Genomic DNA, 26,500 nt, shown 5'->3' with positions numbered 1-26,500 from the left:
CGGGGAACCGTCATCTGCGCTTTGCCGTAAATTGTGACGGGAGGAAGAGAAAGAGACTGCAAGTGTACATGTTGCTGTGGAGTGGAAGAAATAAGCTAGATAAATGCTGTGAACGATCTTGTAAAAGTCTCATGTGACACTTGAAATACATTTCAACTCAAATTAGGTTGTACATATTATAACGTTTATGAAATTCAAAGGAGGTGATTTGGATGTAATTTCATACTGTTCTCCACCAGAATGTGATTTTGAGGTCTCTGAAGTAGAACCAGTGTTCATTGAAACCCTACACTGTAATTACAGCATAATTGCATATGAGAAACTCGAGTCTCAACAGCTGTTAAACAAAGACAAGGTCAGATTCTCTTTGTTTTCACATCATATTTATTATAAATCATATGTGTCTTTCCTTCTTTTTTCTGTTTTACAATGTATTCTTATGTCAAGTCTAGGAACCCAACATATTCTGTTGTAAAGTGACCTCCCTTAGGAAAACAACATGTATTTTTACTTGTCACACACTGTTACATTTACAATTAGCATGTGTAGGCCTACTATTCACCCATGCTCCCAAACCAGCCAAGCGTTTAAAGTGCTATGGGCACTTGCATTACCATTACATCACTTACAGTAGGCAACAACTAGGCGAACATCAGGAGGATTATAGTTATTTTCCCTATGCTGATAACATGACATTTTTACTTGATTCACTTCTATCCTGAGGCTTTCTTTCACACTGCTGCATAATATGAACTGTTGGTGCTGCAGAGCTGCTTCTCTGTATTGATTTTGTGGTCTCATTATAAAGAATACACCTCTCTTGTGGCACCAGTATTCATACAGTTTATTGCATAAACCCAGCATTCAGTTTATTAACTCACGCTCCAGTACCAGTCATGCAAATAACTTCTTTGACATTTAAAAACAAAAACATCACTTCCTATTTATAACTTGTTGTTGCAATATTAATTGTTGTCAAACAAGCTCACACGGACCCCAAAGTGCAGCCCTAAACACATCTTGAGTTAACTGAGGTTAACTAATAATCCAGCCCCATGTGCGTACACACCTAAAAGGATTTAGTTTGCAGGATCATAGTTAAGTGATATTGGATAATTAGCCTACACCACTAAGTAGGCTTTGTAGTTAATTCCTTCAACATATTGCGTATAGATTTTATTTATTATTTATTGTTGTTCCTTGCACATGCTGAGATTGTTATACAAATCACAGCAATGTAAAGGACATACATTGTTTAACTTTTAATAAATGCACAGCTTCTTTAAGTATACAATTGCATTTGTCTGCAACATGACTGTCTACCTTTTGAACACTATAAGGGAAAGACATTTTACTCATGGTGTAATTTAACACAGAATGCAAGAAAATATGAAAATGACTCTTTTTAGTATTAGAAATGACCGCAGGTTTTCAATGAGGTGGCACTTGGCTCTATCTAGTCCTGTTTTGTTGTTGCCATGAGACGTGTCTTACAGCTAGCTAGCAACAGACATGCTAGTCAACATCATTGTGGGTAAAGTGACACAACTGGTCTAATTGCCCTGATTGGCTCTAATCTGGTTTAGAGACAGAGACATCAGTTTCCTGGAAGATTACATGCTTATATGTCTTTGAAAGCACCCTTTTCTTCCATCTTCCCTCTACTTCTCCTTGTATTTCTTACTTCCTTTCATTTCTGCACATGGTTTCTCCTGCAGTGTAATTTATTGGCAGTTAAACCAGCCTTCAAATGATATTCCCCATGTTGATCACTGTGGTTCCTGCATTGCCTCATCTTGTGACATGACCGTAATGGTAATGACAATCAACACTGATGCAGACTGACAACATTTATTTGCAATAGGCTTTACAACATTGTGTAATACTTATTTTTTTCAAACATTTTGTTTTGCACATTGCCGGGGTGTCTCCATGATCTGCCTGCCTGAGCATTGTCATCTTGTTCATTAGTTTAGAGCTGGATGCGAGCTACATCACTCCTACAATATGGTCAGTGGAGATAACAACATTCAGAGAGATTCATTCTGTACATTGGCAATACAACAGCTACTGTGGAGCAATGTGTTGTCAGTCAGTCACTGTGGCCCTCGTGCAGCAGCAAGATTGAATGTCCTGATTCATAATGCTATTGGATATAATGCACTAACAGAAAACAAGATACTCTGTTATCAGTATCACAACATCAAGAGCCAACACAGAATGTAATTGTGTTTAGTTTATTCTGTCCTCCATTATAAATATATATTTCCCTGTCATAGAGGGAAATGACGAGAAACAGAGTCGGTGGGATGATGTTTTATTCCATTGTAAAGATGTATGTGGTGTTTAGTTGCAGGGAGGGCATTGGAGCTAAGAGAAGGAGAGACTAAATGTGATGAACAGAGAAGGGGGAGACAATACAAGAAATAGAGAGAGAGAGAGCTTAAGAAAGTGTGTGCTACTGGCATGCTCCTCTCTCCCTAACCCATGGCCAGCACATACATAGAGATCAGCATCATGCTCAGTCAGATCTGATAGGACGGTTGCTGTGGAACCAAAGGCCACCATCCAGTTATCAGCGAGGACGCAGGCTCAGTCACTTAGCATAATGGAACCTCCATCAAATGAAAAGAAAAATGCCATTAACAGAGCTGAATTCATTTTTCTGTGATTGTGAAACAGCATATGAAATCATGCTACAGTTGCAGACTTTATGACTGAAACAGATGCATGTCTTGTGTTAACAAGCAGCATTAATTATGAGATAGCGTGGCATTTCTATGGCTGGCTTTTACTTTTTTTGTTTGGTCCTAAGGACATTTAAATGATGATAAGCTGATGTTCCCAGGTTGCTCTTCGCTAATCGTGCAGTCACCAAAAACTGCACGATTGATTGATGGATTGTTAAAAAGTGGCACAGATAAACTTGCTGCGAAGCTTTCTGAACAGCAACAGTGACAGCATTGCAATAGGAAGACAATGAGGCAGAGATAGAGATTGAATCACACCTTGTATAACTCCGAAGCACACCTGTTATGAAGAAGCAGGAGGCTGTGAGATGTGAAATCTGCACCAGATGGATACCACGACAGAAAAGCATCACACCTCTTCTTAGGTTCCCTGCAGGCCACCCGCTCATATCCTGTGTCTGCTTTTCCTGTTAAGCTGCAAAGAGAGGGAAAGAACACAACAAAAACAGCTGCAGAAGAAATGCAGTGAATATATATATATATATAGTCTTGACATTGCAAACTAAATACTTGGAGGGAATTTAGACCTCTTTGCCAGATGTCTTGACATTTCTCTCACAGTCGTACCGCAGCACAGGGTTAAACAAAAGCGCTATTTTACCATCAAGGTGTCTCTGCCTCTTTCAAAGAACAGAGATAATGTTGTTGTTTCCATGTATTCATAAAAAGGCCTACATGCCATATTGATTACAACATTATAGCTACTTAGTCAAGGTACATACAGCAAGGATAAAACATTATAATTATATATATATATTATGTCTTTCCTTCAAATCTCCTTGAGCATGTTATATCCATAGTTAAAACCACTTGCTGTTAAATATTGACTTTGAGACTTCTCATTTACAGTCCGGGTCTGTCGAGGAAAAGGGTTTGTAACTATTACTACCTCTTGAGCCAGACAGCTATTGTTTTATTGATTGCGCATTCTCTTAAATATGTGGGAGAACTACCCCAGGAACAGTTTCCCTCAGCTATTTCTCCTATAGGCTACTCCTCTAAATACCCAATCTAATTTCTGCTATGACTCAAAGTACTTACTGTATGCATGAATTTCTGCAAGTCTATCAAGCTTTCCCCTCTTCCCGACAGTTTCTTCCCCTTCTTGAAATGACATAAAAAAATAATTTTAGGTCTCATGCATTTTGGATTTGGAAATACTTAACCAGAGACTCACAATAATGTATTCCCTGTTATTCTTCTCTGAGCTGATGGCTAAGCTGATGTTTACTGAGGACAGGAGCCTGAGGAGGATGTGTTTAACCCCTTCAAGACTTATCCGCCCCTGCATTTAGTTCCTCCTACTGGACACACAATTGAAACCATATTCTCCTATATGTTTAACCCCAGGCACCCTAATTTACAGCAATACTTGACTCACAAACATTACAGGCTGGGAGTCCCAGGATTGTATCATGACTAAGCATAGCATGGCATGACGCAGTATAGCCTGCAGGAGCCCCGCAGTCGGCCTCCGTAAAGTGAGTTTCCAAGTAAAATGTGCATAACGCCGTTTGACAGTTACAACACCCCCATTTCTGCTCCATGGGGCACTGAGCTTCAGTCATTCCACCATTTCTCTCTCTGTGGAGTTAATGTGGCATTTAGCTCAGTGACATTCTGCCATTTTCACTGCTATTTCTTCTCTGCTGCACCTCAGGAAAAACACAGAGTCTCAGTTTGTCTCCTCCAGCTCCCCCTGCTCTTTTGACCAGTCAAACTCAACACTAGACAAATGATCTTTACGAATGAGGACCAGCTCCTCTATAGATTGACAAAAGTGTGGCCTTATGTTACGAGGTATATTAAGAGAAAAGGACAGGGCGATGTCAAAGAGAGGCAGACGGAGTACGCATCAGACCAAAGGGATAATTGGATCAAAAGAGAGACAGAGGCCATGTGCTACCAAGCATATCCTTATCAGCAGCAATTTTCTCTGCTTTGCCCACACTGCTCTGTATCAGCTGCGTCCAGGTTGATTAAGTTGCCCCGCTTATATCATCACCAACGATGATTGACAGCCTGAAAAGGTTCTGATATTTAAATGAGTAACCTCGTTTTCTTTTGGGGTCAATCTCTTAAGCACCAGTTGTGTCTCTGTGTGACGTTTGTTAGGCTTTGTGTTGTGTATGTGTGGTTGAATGTGTGTCACAGAGTGGGGGCTTGTTTTGATTCATAAATGCTTTTCCCAGACAAAGCCAATAAGCACTTTTATTTCTTTGCTGCCAACCTCGAGGAGATAAGAGAGGTGAACATAGACTAAGGAGGATGAAAAGAGTAAAGAATAGGAGTAATGGTGATAATACCATAACAAATGTTTTCATTCGTCTTAGGAGGTAGTGAGGGAACATTGAGCACAAATGGCTATGTGGGCCAGATAGACAGAGAAAAGAGGACTAATAGTCTATAGCCATACTAGCAGCTCTGTAAGGCTGTACTTAGACATAGCATTGCTTTCAGCTAAATGCTAATGTCAGCATGATCCATGTATGTTGATGTTTGACTTGATCATTGAACTAGATGATCCAATGTATTTTTGAAGCTCCATGAAACATCCACAGAGTCATTTCGGGAGCTCATCACAGCTTAAAAAGTTCATGACCTACTTTTAAAAACAATGTAGTTAGTTGTTGGTAGTTATCTCATCTCATCTTTCTCCTCGGTTGATTTCTGCTGGTGGCAGGGTTGTTGCGATGTCAGTTTACTTTGGATCATTCCCAGAAAGAGAAAACCCATGAACCTCCCCTCCCCTCCCATCTCTGCTATCTTTTCCTTTCCTTTTAGTTCCTTTTTTTCCTATTCTTTTATTTCCTGTGCTTTCCTTTCCTTAACTCTCTTGTACACTTATAACTTTTTTTATATATATGTTAATTTGCTACAAACAGTGTTCTCAATACATAATCAAAAAGGATATCCATTGCTTTGTGATAGATCATTGATTAAAAGGCACAGATGCATGTCCAGGCCTAATAGCTTTTAGATCAGAGGCAGAGTTATAAAGATAGCAGCTTATCTCCAGTCACTGAATCTCTTTGTTAGGTTGCTGTTCTTCCTATTTAGCGCTTTTCCTCTGTTCTCTCGCTGTTCTTCTGTCTCTCGTTCCCTCTTTTCTATTTGAGTCGTCTTTGGCCTGCTTCCAGAATCAATCCGTCACCTCTTTAAAAGGAGACATTTTTGCATTTGGGCTTCTGTTTCAAAAAAGGGCCTACAGCGACAGGGTGCCTCATTCATGTCCACTTCATTGTCTTTTAATAATCAAACCATGATGGATCACCACCATACAGATATCCATTTAAAAGCAACATCTAAGGGATGAAAAACAAGGGAGGAAAAGGAAAACACCAGCATGCTTTTTGATAGTTCAAGGACTACTTGTGGGAGTGTGAATGCCAAAGTCTGTGTCTGTATTTGTGTGCTTATATTGGATGCTAGTTGGCTCTTGTATGAAAAAAGAATGTCTGGTGCCTCTCTCTCGCTCTTCTCCTCTTATCATGGCCTCCTGGGTTCATGCAGACAGCTCCTCCTGTCTTTTCTGTCTGATTTATCAGGCCAGTGTAAACACCTGCCAGTGTATCCACCCTATTTGGGGGCCCTAGGTGGTTGGATCTGTTCCATTTTGTTGTATCCCATACTTTTGATCAATGTATTTTTCTTACCTGGCTGTCTTACCTGCACAATCTTCTTATACTTTTCATCCTCATCCAAAACACAATTTCCTCTAGCCTGCCTGTGAACAGGGGTTACTATGGGCAGTGGTCGAAAGCTCTGTTACTTTAGGCAATATGGTATTTATGTGTGTGAGTTGTAAAAGTGTACACTTTAAGTGTGGTCTGGTATTCTGGCTGTTGTGTTCACACTTATGTGTAAGGTCTGTTTCTGCTCTGTAACACCGTGAGATTGTCACACAGCAGAAATGTCTAAAGTCCCTGGAATTCCCCCGCTGTTATTTATCCACCTGTAAAATCGTTTGGCTTTTATTCAGTTCCAGCAATCAAGAAAAGCAACTGGAAAAGCAACACACAGACAAACTACTCTTTTCTCTCGGACATGCTTTTTACTACTTCATGTTTAAAGGGTTGGTTTGTATTCAGTAGTATTAAGGCATGCACTTTGCAACGGAATTTATACATTAAAGCTTGAAACAATGTGTTTTTCTGCACAGAAACTATTACTACTACTTCAAACTACTTTCTACCAAATAAATAGTTGTTTTGACAGTGTTGACTATTAATCATCATGAGTAACAGGGACCAATATGTTTCTTCATCATTGGTTAAACCAAACATGATATTACTTCACACAATTTCTGAATGGATGCAAAAACACAAACACACTTTATGGTACTCTGCTTGCGTAACCTATTACAATATTCTAATTAAAGATACAAATAGCAGTGCTTCTTTCACATGTGGGAATGGCCACAATTAGAAACACATAGCAGCGTGTTGCCACTAAGCTAACCCTTCTCTGTCGGCATGCCTGTCATCTGTAAAACCTTCAGCACCAATCTGCGGACATTACCCAGACTGCCAAATATAAACACAAGCCGGCTGCGCTCGTATCAAAGCTGTCAGACAGCCTTTATGAGAGTCTGCTACTACCTTCACATTGAACACTTCCTCCAGACTTGATTATAATCAAAAACCCATGTGCAAAAAGACAGGTCTCTGTTATTCTCAGTAAACAAAATAAGACATGCTCTTAAAACACAATGTCCACTAATGCACATTTTAATCATGTGGCATGCAACCCAGCAACAACCTAAATTGTGTCCTTAACCAACAGGTCAGCTATCCCATACAGCTGCGCTATGTAAAGCCACTTATACATGGCAGCTATTCAGAAGTACTTAAAGTACAGACTGACGGACATGCAGCAAGCAGTGAGGAAAACAAACAAATAAAAACACAAAATAAATCCTACAAGTGGTTTGTATAACACATACATTCTAATCTGAAGCCACCATCGACTACAACGTTTAACAGGCCTACCAAAGCTGCTATCTGATTATATACCACTATGCTTAAGGTGTAGTAGGGTTTAGGATGGATAAAGGACTTAGTTAGGGCTGAAACAGAACAGCTGTGTCCAGTTTTAAAGTCCATCTTTTTGTTAATGCATCTATCCAACCCCAACTAATTTTCGGACTTTGTGGTTCTGTAACAACGCCACACTACTTCCTCCTCTTTTTATTCTCTTATTATCTATTTTTGAGTATTTTCTTAAATCTAAGATTTTCAACATTTATCAGGCCAAGTACTCCTTATCTGAAAGAGACACAAAGCAGGGATTCTTACATATGTATAAAATAGAGTTGCATATAATACTGGCTCTACAATAACGTGAAGGCCAGACTAAATTGCCATTTATAAGCATACTTTTTATGCTGCAAACAATACTAAGCTATTTAAATTATCTTTTGCAGCCAATGCAACCAGTTTGCCATAAGGTGCCGCACAGTGATTTGACACATTCAGTAGGCTGCTCTGAAGTCCATCATCAACAGGTCTGCTCTGATGTAATTAAATGGCGGTCTCTCACTTCATTGCGCTCTCTGATGGCTTGCACAGTGGGGGCCTTTAGGAAATGAATGGCTGGGACTTTCTCAAGATTAACTAGTTCTATGAATGTGTGTGTACGTTGGGAAAATCTGCCCAACCAAGCTTAATTATTTGTGTTTCTGTTTGTTTGCGCACTTAATTAACTAGACTGCCATACTGAATGTTTCTTTCCTTTTCCTCACCTGAAGCTCACCAGGAATGACCATGTTATTCTAATACATGTGTGTTATTGTGTGTATATTTAAGTTCCACACACCCGTAGCTAACATGTTGATGCCACAGCAAAAAATAACATCATTAGGCCTGATAATGTGTTTATTGTTCAAGCTAATGCCGTTTTAGGAAATTGCCCCCATGGGGTTGCTCTGTCTGGGAAGAGAAAGTGTGTGTCAGTCTGTGTGTGTCTTTGATTATTTAGCTGATTTGCGTTGTATGATTTTGCTAATATAGTTTGATTTTATTTGTGGGTTTTTTTCATGGTCTTAGCTGAGGGCAGAAGGATACAGAGTGACTGAGGAGTGTTTTTGAGTTTAAATGTGTGCTAGTTCACATGTCTGTAGTAATTCAAAAGATGGCATGGGTATGTAGAGAAATTCTGGGAGGTCCTTGTGTTTTTATTACCTGCTGGTGGCCTCCTGCCAGCAACCGGCTTGATTAACACTCCTTTCTCTGCTGAACACACATGCACAAACACACTAATGCACACATATACACAAAAGCAGCTACTCTATCATTGAAAGAGTGCAGAAAGTGTAAGGGAATAGCAGCTAAGGTTATTAAAATGTTATCTATTAAAGCCCAAGGAGGAGGCACAGTGATCTTTATGTCGTTTCTTTGGTTGCTTTTCGAGGAGAGCTTGCAAGAGAAGAAATGCAGACACCTCCACACACACTTTCACCTGCGCAAGTGTGTTTCAGTGGTTGTAGGTCAATCATTATTGCAGTTTGAGCGCATGTTCTGGATCTGAAGCCTTCATTTCTGGATGTTCTCAGATTGTCTGTGTGTATAGTGCTGCACAAAAATAGAATTTTTGACGAGGATTCAAAACACACAAACCGTTACACTCACACACAAGGAAGCAATTTGCTCTCCCACAAAAAGAGCGTAATTCGGTAAAGACAGACTGTGTATCGCTCCCTCCTGGTACCCATGTGTGGCAGCTGGTAACAAAAGAGCTACTGGGAGTTTAATTTAAGTCGTTTTGTGCTAAATGTATTTAGTGTATCACAGGAGGCAGCGTGAGATGGTTTGGCTAACAGCTTCTAGCATTTTATTACACACAATTTATATAGATGGAGGATGTGCCTTGCCTTCAGCAGCCAACATACAAGATCAATGTCTGGATGGATCAATGTCTATGATTAATCCCATGAGATTCATTACAATGATACTACAGCATCTACAGTCACATGATTAGGCAGCTAGTATAGCTCCACATTTCATTGTGACATAATGTTAAATATATAATTACAGAATTATTTCCATTTATTGGGCTCTGGTACAGATCACATCTTGTGTTCTTGCTCATTGAAACTCCCATCCGTCATTCACTGTGGAAGCTCCCTGAGGGCTAACCTCTCTGCCTCATGCCACTTCCTGGTCATCAATCAGTCAATTACTGGAGGACTTCCGGTTCAAGGTTCAGGAGAAAAACTAATTTGAGTCCAGAGGTTTACTGTACCGCGAAGAGAGAAGACAAATACAGCTTTTTTCTTTACAATTTGTAGAGAAATTGAATACACGGCGCAAGTGTAGCCCTGTCAACCTTCACTTTATGATAAAGGTGAGGGTGAGGGGAAATCCATTTTGGTATTCTTTCTTTTTATTAAATTAGAGTGTGGTAAAGAAAAAACAGGGCTAGGATAAGAGGAGTAGGCCATTGAGTAAGAAAGGAGGGAGGAGAACGGATTGTGAGATCAAGGTCGTACCCATGCTTTAGTATTGGTATTCTCCTCAGTGTTAAAGTGATTCTCCCTGTGAATAGTGTTTTCATTCCTCCCCTGAATGAGATTCACAGGAGCATAGAAAGAGAGAGAGAGTGAGAGAGAGCTATTCTGCTTTTTAAGCCCCCCCCCCCTTAGTTCCCCCCTTCGGACATACAATATAGCGAATGAAAATACAGAGTGGGATAAACAACTTTTATCAGACTGAATCACATAAAATCGACTATTTTATTCAATTCTTCATCCCTGAAGCACACCTTACTCTATCTACCCTGCAAAATCTCACCCCTGCAGCTTCAACTGAGGATGAAACCAAGGGCTTTATGCAAATTAAATGCTTTATTCTTGATTAGATTACAGACGCAATAATTGTCTTGGATGATTTATGGGTGTAATTTGTTGCCACAAACTGCAGGAGAGAAAAACTCAGTTGCCATGGTTTGTGCAATAAAGACATTACATCAACACAATTTAATGCATCTGCTATACAATTAACTTCAGCTGGTTTACATACATTACATGAGAAAATGAGATTGTTGAGGACATTCCGTTTTCATCTTCCTGGTGTTTTTTTTCCAGGAAACAGGCAGTCATCATGCTTATTGGGTGAAAATAGGGAGTCAACTGTTGGCATGTTGGCATGAGTGCAACGAAAAATGATACTAAGAGGAAAGTACAAGCATGCAGGTGGTTCTTAACCTGCGGGTGGGGGCTGCCGGGCCTCTGAATTAGCCCTGAGTGAAAAAATGCTAACGCACTTAGCACGGAACTCACGGTATAAATACTTTATTACTTATCGGATCTGCACAAACAAGTTATCATATTAAAGCTGAGATTCCACAGATTCTAGAGGTATAAGTATTATCACTGAGCGACCAGAACTCAGGCCAGCAAAGGCAAACCCAGACAACACACCACGTAGCTTTACGGAGCCAAAACGGCAAATATGTCTTACTTTTTTTGTTTGTTCAATGGCATTAAAACGATAAAAACGCTGCTGAAGGTCAATCCAATGTCTCTGTGTCACTTTGAAATGATTACTGATAATCCATCTTCATATTTATGGCTATAACCTAGTTTTCAGTTTTCAGAGCTTAACATAGCTTTCGGGGTGGGCAAGCTGCGTGCGCATCACTCTCATTCCTCAATGGTAACGTGTAGGTGGATTTAGGAACTTCCCTCTCGATTCTATTGGCTCTAAAACCCCGGACACACCAAGCCGATTTTGACCGTCGATGGATGTCAGGCCGACGATGAGCGTCCTGTCGCCCTACTCAGATTGGTGTGTCCCGCACCGTCGTATCTTTTCGGCTGTGCCGACACCTTTTTGGCCGAAAACCTACCGATTCGACATACAATCGGCCAAAGGCTGTCGGTCAAATAAATCCCTCTGATTGACTGTTCAGCTAGCGAATCAGTGCATGAGAAGCGAAACGGAAGTCAGGGACCCAAACAAACTATTAAGAAGGCAAATCTGAGATTTCATTTAACTCCAGCTCTCGACACAGGTTCGGGAAAGCCCCATGAGCTTCTCGTTGTAGAGTGAAAATGGAACGCACATGCTATTTGTTGTTTGTTTATATCACGCAGTCTGTTATTCTTCTCTCGGTGTATCACACAGTCTGTCTTCCAGTTGTTGCCTCTTTTGAATGACGAATACACACTACCGCCGCCTGCTGGTAAGGAGAGTTATTGCCACTCACGCATGTGAAGTTTGTACATGCTACTTGGCCATCGGCTGAAGTCTTTGCGGTGTGTTCCAGTGCGACTGTTGGCCAAGACGCAGGAGACGTGAGGCAACACAACAGTCGGGTCCGTCTGTGTGAGTTCTTTGGTGTCAGCTTGGTGTGTCCCTACCTTAACGGTTCAAAAGAGGTGTTAATCAAAATCGACCGAGGGGGGCCAGAGATATGGTAAATCCACCCAAATGACCCCAGAAGTGGTTCTTTTTTTGCTAAATCTCTCTATAAAGGTTAAATGTCACTTGTTTTGCATCAATCTTGATACAGGGTACTTATTATATGTTATAGTTTGGATTCCTAAAGCTTTTAGTCTACTATCATTCAAGGGTGGTTTTCACTATAAGTAATGTTTTTTTTTGTTCAATCTGAATTTACTTTAAAATAAAACAATTCTATATTGATTCTGACTTTTCTACATCCAACTCACAGGTTTATCATTGCTTTGAGAAAAAAGATTATTAATTTAACCCTTTTAGAAGGGAAGATATAGTCATTTGTTCTGGGAATGTCATTTTCGAGCCTGAGACCTGAAAAACAGGCTCAGGGCTTAACAGGTTAAACCAATCCTGTGTTGAATTAGGGAGTTTATTAGCTGCTCCAATGTGATGGTGGTCATCAGGCTCTAGGAGTTATGATGTGGGATCGATACCCTTGTAGGTGAATGACAAGTGGGTAAATTAGGTACTTGCCAAACCACCCAGCCCCATCTCCAGGTACTGCGAATACTTTAGAGCAGGCTAATCTCAACAAGAGCTCACCCACTTCACTGCCACATATATAGATAGAGAGAGAGAGGGACAGAGGCACAGAGATTTTCTCTTTCTGACATCGATCTATGACGCATATTAGCACCATAATCCAATTAATTCTGTTTCGCTTGCAACACAGCTCACTTGAGTCATCGAAAATGCATATATAATAAATATATCTCTGACAGATTGAAATGGGTTGTGCAAATTGCACAAACAGCTTATTCAGGTGGACTTGAAATTAACTACTTTCTTTTTCTGCCTCTCCTCGCTCTCCCCCCTTATGCTTCTGTGTTTCTTTGTTTCACACAAAGAATGCAGAAACTGCGGAGGAAAAGTAATTGAGGAGGCAGTCAGGTGAAAACAGATTTGTTTGAAAAACTTAGTTTTTTCAGTTTTTTCCTCCTGTCTTTTATCCCCCCATATATTTCCTTCATCCCTCTCTATCTCCTCCCTCATATTCTAACCACTTCTTTCTCTCTTTGTGCAGGTTGAGGTAAATCTTTAGCACCAGCAGAGCACCAGGAGTAGCAGCAGCAGCAGCAGCAGTGTTGGTGCGACCATGAGGTCAGAGGCCTTGTTACTCTACTTCACGCTACTGCAATTAGCCGGGGCGGGCTTCCCCGAAGACAGCGAGCCTATTAGCATCTCACACGGCAACTGTAAGTATATGCATCTTTCTTTCTTTCTTGCACACTGTCCTTCCTCTCATTACGAGTCCTCCCTCGCTCTCTCCCTGCACTCTGTTCCCTATCCTCTTTGTCTTCCCCTTCGCAAATCCCCCTTCTCAGTGTCTCTCTCTCGTTTTATCCTTTTGCTCTGCCTCATCCCTCTCAACCCTTGCTTCCTCTGCAACCCCCACCTCCCTCTTTACTGAATGCACTTTGGAGGCATGGAGTGTAATTTGGCGCCCAAGGATAGGCCCTCGTCACACACTAAAATTAAGGACTTAAAGCAGCATTTGAAACGGAGCCCACCCTACATCAAAGGATAATCCGTTATTTTTCTGTTGGGCTTCTAATGCTGTGTGTGATAGTGTAAATGCTGTTGCAGGCTACAAAGACGCGGCCATTGTTCCTCTCTGGGTTTATCTTTGTGTCTCCCTCCATCCTGCCCCGTCCTGCTCTTTGGACCTAACGCCTCTGGCCAGGAGAGCAGAAAGAGAGGCCAGCCAGCCTCACATAGACCTGCTCCTCTATCAGAGTGTTTTTTTCAAATTAAGCGCTTTCATCCTGAGCCACTAGCAATAGCAAAATTGCATTGTACAGTGCAGCAAAGTTTTAGTCTACAATTTATGGTCACTAGAGGAGCTCAGCCAACAACTGTGGTGGTGTTTTCTCATCCAGCTAAGACACATGGGTTGACATTTGACCTAAAGTAAATGAGAAACTTGAAATAAAATGCGTAATTATTACTACAATTACTGCTTTTATAAATGATACACACACAGAGATTCATTTATGTCATCTCCTTTCAGACACAAAACAGTATCCAGCGTTTGTTGGCCACAAACCTGGCAGGAACAACACGCAGCGGCACAAACTGGACATCCAGCTGATCATGATCATGAACAGGACGTTATACATTGCTGCCAGGTAAGTGATAAGAACTATTGGTTGAGATGTATGTCTATATCCATACAAAACAGATAAAATAGAAAATTATGTTGCTATTTCACACATAGAGATATTCAAGAAGACCCATCTGAGTACTTTTCTTTGTGGAGTGTAAATGCCAGCCACTATTAGGATTACTGAATGATGAATGATTTTCATCAACTGTTACCAGTTTTAACTTGTTTTAACTTGATAATAGTTGAGTGCTGTGAGATGTCAGGTTAGCATACTTAACTTTGGAGCCCTGTGGTGTTGTTCTCTTTCAAAGTTCTGGTCTCATGAGGGACTAATTCAGAGCAGAATGCTGAGACTTTAAAGCACTTTGCAGTCTGGACTTTTTCTTTCATTACCTCTTTGTTGTTTTCTATGTTGGGCTTGCCTTCTGCCAAAACCCCTTTTACCTTGTACTATGTCCCTGCAGACCTGTGGCCTGTTTTTTTTTAAATCCCTAGGCAGACGTACACACTCACACCAACACAAACCCACACATTTATACAGATAAAAACAACAGTTGAAGAAAAGACGACCTGATATAATCCTCATTTATGCTCTAAATACAGCATTTAGACACATGTACATTTTATGTTGTCGATAACAATAATACAGGAATAATACTGGCATTTTGTCTCTTCATTTGTTGGCAGCCAGGTTGCCCTCGTAAATCGATTCTAAAAAAAGTGTTTGTACCTCTGCCTGGATGTCTTTTTACCCACTTGGGTGTCACCTACCTTTATTGATTTATGTCCATCAATCATTTCGTTTTTCACCTGCATGTCTTTAATTTAGTGTGACTCATCTTTCAAAGACAATATAGCTCAATAACACCATCTGGAGACATGGAGCAAACCAATATTGATTTCATCTTCTCTCTTGTCATTATTATGTTATGTTCATAACACCTCATGCAGAGTGATCAATCTGTAAACACAGGTTCATGTCCAAAGCTTCAACAGGCAGGTTTACCTTCAATGTTCCAGCAGCAGTGAAACTCGCCTAATAAAATGGATCCTTATGTGGTTGTTCTGTGCCGTTCATGGCTAATTGAGTGGCAAGCTTGATTGGATACTGTTAAAAGCCACAATAGGGGTCTCTCTTTGTTTTCCTCCCAAGCATATCAAATTAAGTGGCTGAAGGAGGTGGCTGCTTTAAGTGGCAGAGCTATTTAACATATCTGTGGTCATTAAGAGGAGGTGTGTGGAAAAGGAAACAGGCCGAAAGAGAGTGTGTGTGTGTGTGTGTGTTTGTGTGTGTGTGTGTGTATCGAGGCGCCAGAGACTTTGGTCTGCCTGTCGCCCACCTGCTCCACATGGGGTTTCAGGGGCCTGAGGGAAATGAGACAGAGGGTGTATTGGCCTTGTGTGTGAGTGTGTGAAGTGTGAGTGAAGAGGAGGGTGTGTATTGCCCAGTCGAGTACGCTGACCAGTTGTTGCAAGGATTTAAAAGTGATTTCTAGTGTGTGATATGTGGCTTTAAGTGTGCATGTGGTGGTACTTTTGGGATAACATGTGTCGGTGTGCCTGTTGGCCTGGGCACTACAGCCTGTTACTGTGCCTGCAGTGAGTTATGTGTGTGTGTGTGTGTGTGTGTGTGTGTGTGTGTGTGTGTGTGTGTGTGTGTGTGTGTGTGTGTGTGTGTGTGTGTGTGTGTGTGTGTGTGTGTGTGTGTGTGTGGTGTGTGTTGTGTGTGTGTGTGTGTGTGTGTGTGTGTGTGTGTGTGTGTGTGTGCGTGCATGTGTGAGGTCACCTGGAGCGCTGGTCCCACATTTGCATACTTTCTTGAAGCAGACTGGAATTCTGACACATGGCCCGAGGTATTTGACCCCCTGAATAACTGGAATGGCTGCCTCAGATTAGACCCAGCCGGATGACCGCCATTGATCCTGACATAGAGAAGAATGTTTGAGTCGATAACATGGACACACAAATGACGGCCAGTGCACAAATATCCATGGTCACTAACAGGATATCGATAAAGACAAGTTAAAGTTAAATGACAAACAGTTCAAGGCAAAGAGAGGAGACTATCACCACTTCAGAAATCAATGTGAAAGTGAGCCAATAGTCAACACAGCAAGTCACGAGTCATGAAACAACGAACAATGCGGCAGGCAAAAAACTAGGCAACATCAATAATTGCTTTTACGACGGTTGTCAAGTTAAATGACTTTTTTATTCTGATGCCAGCATCGCACAGCCTTGCCATCATGCCTCTAGACCAGGGAGCCACTCTTCTTGGTGTGCAGCAGCTTGCAGATGGCCACTGTGAACGCAGTCCAAAGCTCAACACTGTTTCAGGCTGTTTTTTGAATGGCTGCTCAGTGTATTAAATCTCTTTGGCTCCTGTTTTAGTGCTGGCAAAACAATCAGAAGATGTTAAAGCTGTGAGATGTGGTAATCCATAGAGGGAATAAGGCACGTCTGTAGCAACAGAGAAACTCAGCAACAGATGAAGTCATTGATAATTCATCCTCGGGTTTGAGCCTTGAATCAAATGCATTGGTTGAGTGGAATCAGATGCTCTTTTTGCTGTCCTTTTCAGCCATTATATGTGGGCAGTAATTGATGAAAATGGCCTCTGGTAATAAGGTCAGGGCTTTACCAATATGTATAAAATATCATTAGCCCACAAACTCATATATATATTGAACGGTGATTATGAATTCAGTTCATGACTATTTTCGTCCCTTTATATTCTGGACCTTACCATGACTCAGTGTCCATCAGGTGCATTATCCAGAGGGGCAGTACACGCTGATACGATACCAGACAGCTGTCTTTCTATATGCAGGCTTTCAAAAACATCTTGTTTGTTCAGTTTTAGCATTGGACTGAGTATAGTGTTGATTTCTTTCACTTTCATCAAATCGCTGCTCTTAAAATGAAGAATGCATAATAAGTCCCTCTTTATGTCACTCATTACAGAGGCCTTTGCACACTAAGAAAAATAGATGTGAATTACAGCAAGAGGGTTTTGTTTGTGAAGTTGTTGATGAACGTGTGATTCAACCTTGTACCAAGTTGGCTTATTTGCAGCTGCAGTTTCAAACATTTTTATGGTAGCAAGCAATCAGCTGTATATTATCCAGGATAAACTGAGATATGATGTATATTAAAGTATGGGTAATGAACATAAAACACGTCATGTCCCAGCTCATGGCTTTATGTGTCTGCTGTCATGTTTTGGTGTTTAGCAGCAGAGTCACGTTCAGTAAAAGCAATAAACAGTTTTTGATGCAGCTCTGAGAGATGGACACAGGAGGATTCCTATCCCAGAAGTCCATATTTCATGGTCAGGTTGAAATATGTACAGCAGAACTCATCACAGTGTAGTGGGAGATTTATCATTTTGATCACTAAAAAATATCTCTGTGTGCAAGGGTGTGAACATGAATATGGGTGTGTGGGTGTACAGCTCTAGCCAGAGCAGGCCATGTCATGTAACTGTGTGTGTGTGTGTTTAATCAATAGATTTGATTGAAGCCACAAGCCATGTACTGTAGCTGTTTTGCAGACTTGTCCAAACTCTAATCTTCATTCTAACATATAAAGCTCATTGCTGTCAGTCCTAAAGATGCCAGTTGTAACCCGTGTGTGTGTTCCTGGACTTCTACCTTTGTGAGAACTGTTTTTATTTATTTTTGTAAGAACTCCATCAGCTGAAAAGGTCAACATTTCAGCAGCATTTGTAGTATAAAGAAAAACTATATTGTGGGATCAACGTGTTTCAGCTTGTGGCCTTTATCAGAATATATACATAGCATTGCAAAGTACAGTTAAGATGGGATTTCATGTTCTTTAACTAAAGTGGGTCTATTTATGTAGTAATAGAGATCATTTCTATCAGTTAGCATAACATTGCAGTCATCAAAGTTATTGATGAGTTCCGATGAGTCTGATGGGAAAAGTGTTGAGTGTTGTCAGACGATTGGACAGGATTAAACAAGTTTACATTTTTGTCCGCTTATAAGCAATTTCATATGGAAGTGAAGTCGAAAGTGAACACTACCAAAATGTTGTAAAGAATAGTATATGTGCACTACAGGATTGCAACAGTTTCAAAGTGAGCAAGGAAGTAAGTAGGTTTGTAATCTATGATGGATGTTTCATGGTTTCAAAAAATGATTATTTGACTGCTTGCATTTTTCATCTTGTTTGACTTCTTTATCATCAAAGTCACTAAGTTCCAAGATCGCAGCAACCTAATGTTAAACAATATCGAAGTTATGGGTGGAAATGATGAAAAATGCAGAAACTTGACTTTGTCTTTGTAATAGGATTTAAAGACATGCGGGGAAGAGACAATAATAGAATAAGACAGACACTCCATGCATAATTTTGCGTGTGTGTGCATGTGAGAGAATTTGTTACTGTATAGCGAGCATGCCACTGGTCTCTCCACATGCAGGGCATAGTCGCCATTCCTGGTCCTCAGTAGGCTTTCACCATGGTAACACCAACCACACTATGTTTACACCCTCTATGAGGCTGGGAAGCATGGGAACCAGAGAGAGAGAGAGTGTCTGTGTGTGTATGTGTGTGGGGGGGGGGGGCAGTGAGAGACGGAGGGCAGGGAAGCTGTTTTAGAGTGTACGAAACCCAAATTTGAGGTTGGCGTTAGCACTCACACAGAGATACAAACAATAAACAAAGGCACAAACATGCACGCTCAAACATCCAGATTACGTTCTCTCGGGCGAGTCCTCTGGAACAGTCGGGCCTCTGTGGCGCAACTCTGCCCTGTCGGGTCTCTTTGGGTCTCGCAGTGGAGGCCACTAGAGTCTCCATTATTGTAGCAGCACCAAATCCTGTTAAAACCCACTAATGACTGGGATTACACGGTTCCCTCCTCTCCCTCTCAGCACCAGCGACATCCAGCCACGTCCACACTCTGAAACAAAGTTTGTAGCTCCAGCTGTCATAATCACCTGAATTAAAAGTTGGTAGAAGCTTCCATTCAAAATGTTAATCTGAAGATTATGTCAATTTGAGCATATATCAGTTTATCCAGCTAAAATACACAGTGCCTGCCAATAGTAGTACATAATATTAGATGTATGTTCTCCAATTTAGTATCAAGTTATTGTAACAGCACAGTGGGTTACGTGTTGTTGGAGCTCTGATTACTGTTAGTTTGACATTTAAACACAGGCAGGCCAGACGTGGTGTTTTGATATTGAGGTCTCTATACAAATACAGACTTTTTCTCTTCAATAAACCTAGTTTATTTCATTGATTTAATTATTTACCGTTATTTATACCCTGGAAACTAGTTTTAGACAGCTATATACTTTAAATATTGTTTCCGCATTACTGGCTGCTAACAGGTGCACATAGAACAGTGTTTAGCCTAATGTCAATGCAATGCAAATTAAAAGTTGTCAGGCAATTTAAAATCTGTTCTAAATATCGAGATATTTGGATATATTGAGGGTATGGTGAATTATAAAACATGGTGGTAATCCATCACATCTCGTTACCATGTGTTAAAATGTTAGGAATATTGCTGAAGGGCATGCGCTCTTAGTTGTTGTGCACGTCATTAATTTATTGGCACAAATTAAGTTATTGGAAAGCACATTACTAACCTCAGAGTAAAAATTACTTATCCACTTACTGGGATCTCTTGCAAAAAACTGAAGATTTGAAGCATATTTTGAGACTACTGGATAGATTTCAATCAATAAATGTAAAATGAACCACATCTTTTATGCAGTTAGTATTCATGCCTGCCTAACTGCGTTAAGTGTGCAGGCTCAAAACATTCCCCTCACCCCACTGACCCAAACACACACACACACATAAACATACACTCATATGCACAAACTCACAAGAGGGGATGTGCAGAGAATGTAGAAAACCATAATGAGAATCTCAACCTTCGAAAAGAACAACCTGCCTCAACTTGGGGGTGAGTGAACTCTGGCTTGTTGTATTTCATGCCATCACATCAGCGAGGGCCTCTCCGTGCCCTCAGCCCATTCAGAACCTCAGCAACTGGCCTCACAGCCCAGAGGTGCCTGCTGGAGTCCCCAATCCCTCCCATCCACTTTGTTAAGGGGATTTGAACCAGGGGGATGCAAAGACAATGCACAATGGACCCTCCTCCACCACTGATGATCCAGTTATGAACAGAGAGGAATATGGGTGAAGAGGGTGATGAGATAGAAAAAAGGGTGGGAGGTGGAGAGGAGGGTGGACGTGCATGCATTTAGTTTGTGGAAAGAGGGGTGGTGGCAAAAGGTGTGGGGTGCATGCTAATCGGTTCCTCTCTTTACTGCTAAAGAAGTACTAGATAGTTTGACAAAGGCCCTGCAGATGGACACAGCTGGCCCTCAGTTACCCCAGAAGAAATGCGCTGTTATGAAAACGACATTCTTCCCCACAAAGCCCCTGTGTTCTCATGGTTACGCATGGCTCCATGTCCGACGGAGACCCCTGTACACTATCTCACACTCTTGCCCATGCTCACTTGGTCAACTGTCTTGTCTTGATCATTCAGCTCTTTCTGTGTCTGTATTCATCCTATTACAGTGACTCCATATTTCTGTCTAAGAGGATATTCGCATACCTTCCGTCCTACTCAGTGAATTTCGGGAAATGCAAAGCCCCCGACAAGTGATTCACAATGTTCTGCACTTGGTTGTCAAAGGCTTTTGTTATTTAGTTTATCTAACTATCATACGGATTTGTACATTTGCTAGCATAGCCACAAAACAGTAGACCCTTATTCTTTGTGTAAAAGCACTGTGCTGTGCAGAGCATGATTGACTCATGGGTTACAGTTGAGGGTGAGACAAAGATGGGAATGAGAAGGGCTTGCAGCAAAACATCTTTGGTTGGATTTCAGTAAATGACGTCTCTTGTGAACAGTATCCAAGGACAGACCTGTTTCCACAAGACAAATTTGAGTCTGAGACTCATTTAAACCGATTCAATTTGGGTCCAGTGGTTGGCAGAGGTCTGAGGTTTTTTGAGACTGTTAGTCTCCCCAGGGGAGTGCTGGAGATTTGTTGGGGTGCAGAGGAAGAGATTTAATGTCCCTCGCAAATTAACGTCCATAAATCTGCTTAAAAGTCAAAGAAAGGAACATCCTTATCACAGTTTAGCTTTTCTGAGAATCATTACATCCTTAGGTATTTTTCAGTATCAAAGTAATCCGGAGATGGTTGTTTTACCGTCCATAGGTACAATAAAACCCTGCTAGAGAGTCATTATGAAGTTTGAATTGTCTCAAGGCTGAAGACATTAGTGTTCTGTTAATTGTGTTTGGCCCAGTGTGAAATTACTCAACACTCAAAATGAAATGTAACAGTAACTAATGCAATAGATACATGGATTAACCCTTATGGTACAGAAGACAATTCTAAGTTAACTTACAAGTATTTTAACTACAAAGAGTTGTTTTGCACTTTTGTTATGAGTTTTAACCAAACATGAGAATTCACCTGATCTCAAATGATCATAACACTTCAAATATGTTTAATTCCTATATAAAAAATGTACACGTAAAATGTTAATTTGCACATCTGTAATGCAAATAGATTTTTCTATAGAAAACAAATAATCATATTCACTCTGAACTGCATTAAGGTTGTATTTTAGATCTTTGCTACAGTCTTGCTCCAACAGAACAGCAGCGTGAACTCGGTCAGTTGTTTAGTCTGAACTATTTTTAGTGGGCATGAACTGTCTTGAAATCTGACCTCGGTTTAAGGCCTCTAGGAGAGTAGGCTGTCTGTGTGTTTCAGGCTTTGAACAGTCATAACAAGAAAATGGCAGATACTTTAAAAGATATTGGTACAATTGGACGTTAATAGTTTGATTGTTAATAAAAAAATTTACCAACATTTCAAAAAGTATCCTGTTGCAGCTTCTCTGTGGGGATTGCAGATTGAATATCTTGAGGGTTTTAACATTATTTAGACCAATTGATTAAACTATGAATCAAGACGATCATCAGCAGATTAATCAGTTAATAAATTAGTGTTTGTTTCAGCGCTGGTGTTGATATCAACTAACTCCAATTATTATTATTATTTTAATGCAAAGCCTTTCAGTAAGGATGTCACATGTCAGAATATACTTCGACAATAACGTCATTTTGCCAGGAAGTTTAGTCAATCTATTGTTGCCTATGATGCGTCTTGTATTTCAAACAGATTAGCAACTCTGCAAATTGATTTTCATAGGTCAATAGATAAACGGAAGATAGAAAATCAATTTAAAAATGTCAGGTTTGCTTTTGAAAATGGTCTGTAATGACGTTAACTTAATTGGATTTGTAGTTAATGGTCTACAACATACAATACCACCTTTGTAGTCTCTTGAAGAGAGTTATATAGCTGTGAGTCACACACCAGAGGGGAGTGCTGTAATATGAGTTCAGGTGCGGTGGTGAAGAGGGGAAAGGGTCCATGTGTGTGTTTGTGTGAGCATGTTGGAGTTAAAGGAGGGGGGGGGGGGTCTCCTTGCACATGTGTGTGTTTAGAGAGCTGGTGTTGACACAGACACAGCCGCTCCATTGTCCTTCTCCATCTCTAGTCAGGATGTTTGAGGGACGCCTCATCGCTTGGCTCCCTCTAATCTCAGCTGGAACCAAAAAGCGTGCGGCTGGAAGCCCTCAACCCTCGAGGTCACTGTCAGCACAAGAGAGGAGAGGACAAGAGAGGAGAGGCACAGGACAGGGGAAGGTTACTGTCGAAAATTATGGCGCAGTCAATTACAGATTGCTCATGAGCTGCTTCAAAATTGCGGGCTGTAAAATAACCCACGGGATTACACTAAATCCGCCAAGTAATCCTCTGATTTAATAGCTTTTGATTAAGTTTTGTCTTTTTAATATAAAGTTCGAATTTTTATAATAAGATATAAACTAAGTTCGATTAGCAAGTTTGAGAACTTTAGGAAATATAGCTGAAGACTAAATCATCAAACACCCTTATCTGCCATCACCTTTCTTTCCATTTAAATGTTTCTTCCTCACTGTCTTATCTTGGATGGGATCGGGTTCATTTTTTGACAAATTACAGCTGTAATTTAAATAATCAAATGTACTGTATCGGCACATGATATGTATCCTGTTACCCTGGCAGCAAGGTGAAAAAAACTGTAAAACACAAAGGGGCCCTTCAGGCACCCCAGAAATGCAATCCACATCGATGAGCCTGAGAAATGAAATGTTAATGGTACCAGAGAGCTTTGATAAAAAAACACTTTGCAGCAACGTTTGAGGTTTTGGCCTTAATCTCTTGTGTTTTAGTCAATGCAGACTGCACAGTCAGCATCTGGCATTTGGGCATGGCATGCACCTCAGTGACCCAAAGGTGACCTCCTTTTCTTTTCTCTTTTCATGGATTAATATTGCATGAAAAAGTGTTTCATTTTAATCGGTTCTTAAAGAAGGAGATTTTTTCAAAGCAAAATATTATAAAGCAAAAACTGCTTTTTGAAAGGAGTCCGAATCCTGTGCTCTGCTCATTAGGAATTAGGAATGGATATTCACCCATTTATAAATTAAGACAATAGGTTAGTTTTATTGCAATATTGAATGTATGGTCATATGTTTTAGATAGTCATATCAATTGCATATTTCATTGTGTACTTCATCAATTGTTGCATACTTAATTGTCAGTGTAGAAATGGAAGGAAGGAGTACTGACGAAAAACAAAGCAAACATTGTACGGAGATTTTGCCTGTGGCTTTAACGGAGAAGCGTCTCTGTTTTCTTAATTTCCACTGCTCTCAAAGATTAATTATTCAATGTAAGCGTTGTGGCTGATAATGTACAGTAGACTGTGTCTTATCTTCGAGGAGATGGCGGTGGCCCCCAGGAAAGCGATATAAGTGGATTCATTTCAAGATGCCTGTTCCTCCAAAGACTTTATTAGATTTAGTTAATGAGCGAGCAAGGCAGGCAGACTGGCTGGGCGCAGGTTGGGGAGCTGGAACATAATTAAGCTGTGAGTCTGACGATGCCACTGTTACACACTTTGATTAAAAACACGTTCAACAGCTAATCTCCAACAAATTAAAGCAGTTACATAATTTGGCACGGTCACGTTTGTTTCTCAAACGAGGTAAATCCCCCTTTCTTAATGTATTTTCGGCTCACACCTTCTGCCCCACAACAGCACCCTCCCTCTCCCTGTCCTGCACCCTAATTCTCCACGGTAAGTAGGTGTGTAGCTTCACGCCGGGTCCAGCCGGTCCGTCTTGTCTGAGATGTAGTTAACCCCTGTGGGCTTTATGTCTTCCATATGCCCTGCTGGGGCCTATATGGCAGAATGCTGTAATACGGGAGAAGTCTGTATGTTTCCAGGCCAGCACACACAAGTCTTCTTGTCTGAGCTATAATGAGTGTTAGTATAGATTTCCTGTGGCTCAAACACTAGGCTTAATTGACCTGAACAGCTCTGAGTGACTTGGCCACCTCCCCCTCCTCCCACCCCCCCCTCAAGACCTTTCTCTGGGACAAAGAGGCTTTTGTCCTGGGGCCTGCGCCACCGCGCTCTAAACCTTTGTTGACTGTTTCTGTCTGACAGAGCAAATAGCTCTGGCCTCCTTTTGTTTATTGTCATTTTTTTAAGTTTGAACAAAGTTTATACAAAGCCCCTATTTCTGACGTTGTTCGCTGCCTTCAGGGGGAAACATGGAAGAAGAGAAATGGGTTTTATTGTTTGTTGCATTTTTTGACTGTCTGCTGCTGTCTGACTGTTATCTTCTCATCTCTCTCTCCCTCCTTCTCCTGCCCTAACCTCACTCATTGCAGGGGATCACATATACACGGTGGACACAGACACTTGCCAACAGTGATGAGTCTTTTTCAGCAAGGTGAGTGAGACGTCTCTGCCTCTGAGGACTTGTTGTTCTCAGTGTGTCGTGGTTGACAACGTAACCCTAATAACCTGGATCTGGAGTGCCACACTTTGTTTTTGTTTGCACGGTGGGTGTGTATGTGTGCCTGCCAGAAGACTTACTCACCCACTCACCGGAGCCGTGGCTGGCCATTCTGACCCTGCTAATAAGATTATTCAATCAATCAGCTCACAAACCTCTTGCGTCATCCACGCTCCTCATTGGGACAGTGGAAGGTACTTGATGGGCGTGAAAAGCTGAAAGGAAGAAGGGAGGAGGGGAGGGCAACATGAGGGTAAAAGGACAAAAAAGGGCAGGATGAGATTAATTGCAGTAGGGCGAGAAAGACAAGATTGGATGCAGAGAGGAAGTGATCGCATTGTATATATTCAGATTATTCATAAAGCGCTTCATATTTACATAGACCCTTGAATGTACTAACCCCTCTCCATTCCATTCCCAACCACTTCTCACTTGCCATCATTCCCCTTAACATAATGTAGGCAAACAGGATTCAAACAAGGCTATTCTAGTGTATACAACAACCCGCTATCCCCTCCACCTCATTCACTAATTCATGTTAAAGCCCGCAGAGTGGGTCTTAATGAGAGCAGGCTGCACATGAAAGGCCAATGGGAAACGTGGCAGATTGATTGACGGACCGAGGGTCTTTAATCAGTGGCCGAGCCCACCAACATGTTGTACAACAGTGGCGGGTAGGCAGCGGTCTGAACCATCGGATCAGCGCTGACCCTCAGGCCACTCGGGGGGGGGGGGAGTAGTGGCAGTGTGGTGTCTGTTTATGTATATGTGGTTGGATACGATATATAACTTAGCATTGAATGATAAGTGTGTGTGACAGTGACATATTTTACGTTTGGTGTTTGTAGTTAACTGGCAGGTAACTGCTAGCGCTGACCTACAAGCCAAGGCAGTGTGTGTGTGTGTGTGTGTGTGTGTGTGTGTGTGTGTGTGTGTGTGTGTGTGCACGTGTGTGTGTGTGTGGACAAGGATAGACAGCCTATCAATCAACAGAAATTAGCTCTGAGGCGGGATCTGTCCTTCTGATCCAGGGTCAGTATTGTATTTCCTCCACCCTGACAGAGAATTAGAAGTTCAAGGAGGTAAGCTGATCTCCAATCAGGGCTTAGAATAAAGTTCACCCCAGAGCAGGTGGCTCATTAGGGAAATCAATGATAGAGAATTTCAGATGATGATTATTGATCACAGTATAGATTGGTTATTGAGCTCTGTAATGTATTTTTTTTCTTGTTTGCTTTCTCCT

General features: G+C 41.1%; 1 protein-coding gene across 1 annotated transcript in view; it reads left to right on the top strand.

Annotated features, from left to right (window-relative positions):
- Positions 1–25,246, top strand: part of LOC117560861 (semaphorin-6A-like) — a 56,960-nt gene extending 31,714 nt beyond the window's left edge. The window contains exons 2-4 of the mRNA XM_034237951.1: positions 13,236–13,407; positions 14,223–14,340; positions 25,131–25,246. Of these exons, the coding sequence (XP_034093842.1) occupies positions 13,308–13,407; positions 14,223–14,340; positions 25,131–25,173 (261 nt within the window). The 5' untranslated portion in view covers positions 13,236–13,307 and the 3' untranslated portion in view covers positions 25,174–25,246. The remainder of the gene's footprint in view (positions 1–13,235; positions 13,408–14,222; positions 14,341–25,130) is intronic.
- The last annotated feature ends 1,254 nt before the right edge of the window (positions 25,247–26,500 follow it).

This window comes from Gymnodraco acuticeps, unplaced genomic scaffold, assembly GCF_902827175.1.
Source record: "Gymnodraco acuticeps unplaced genomic scaffold, fGymAcu1.1, whole genome shotgun sequence".
Lineage (NCBI taxonomy): Eukaryota > Metazoa > Chordata > Actinopteri > Perciformes > Bathydraconidae > Gymnodraco > Gymnodraco acuticeps.
The sequence above is the reverse complement of the archived record's forward strand: the minus strand, read 5'-3'. Positions and strand labels throughout refer to the sequence as shown.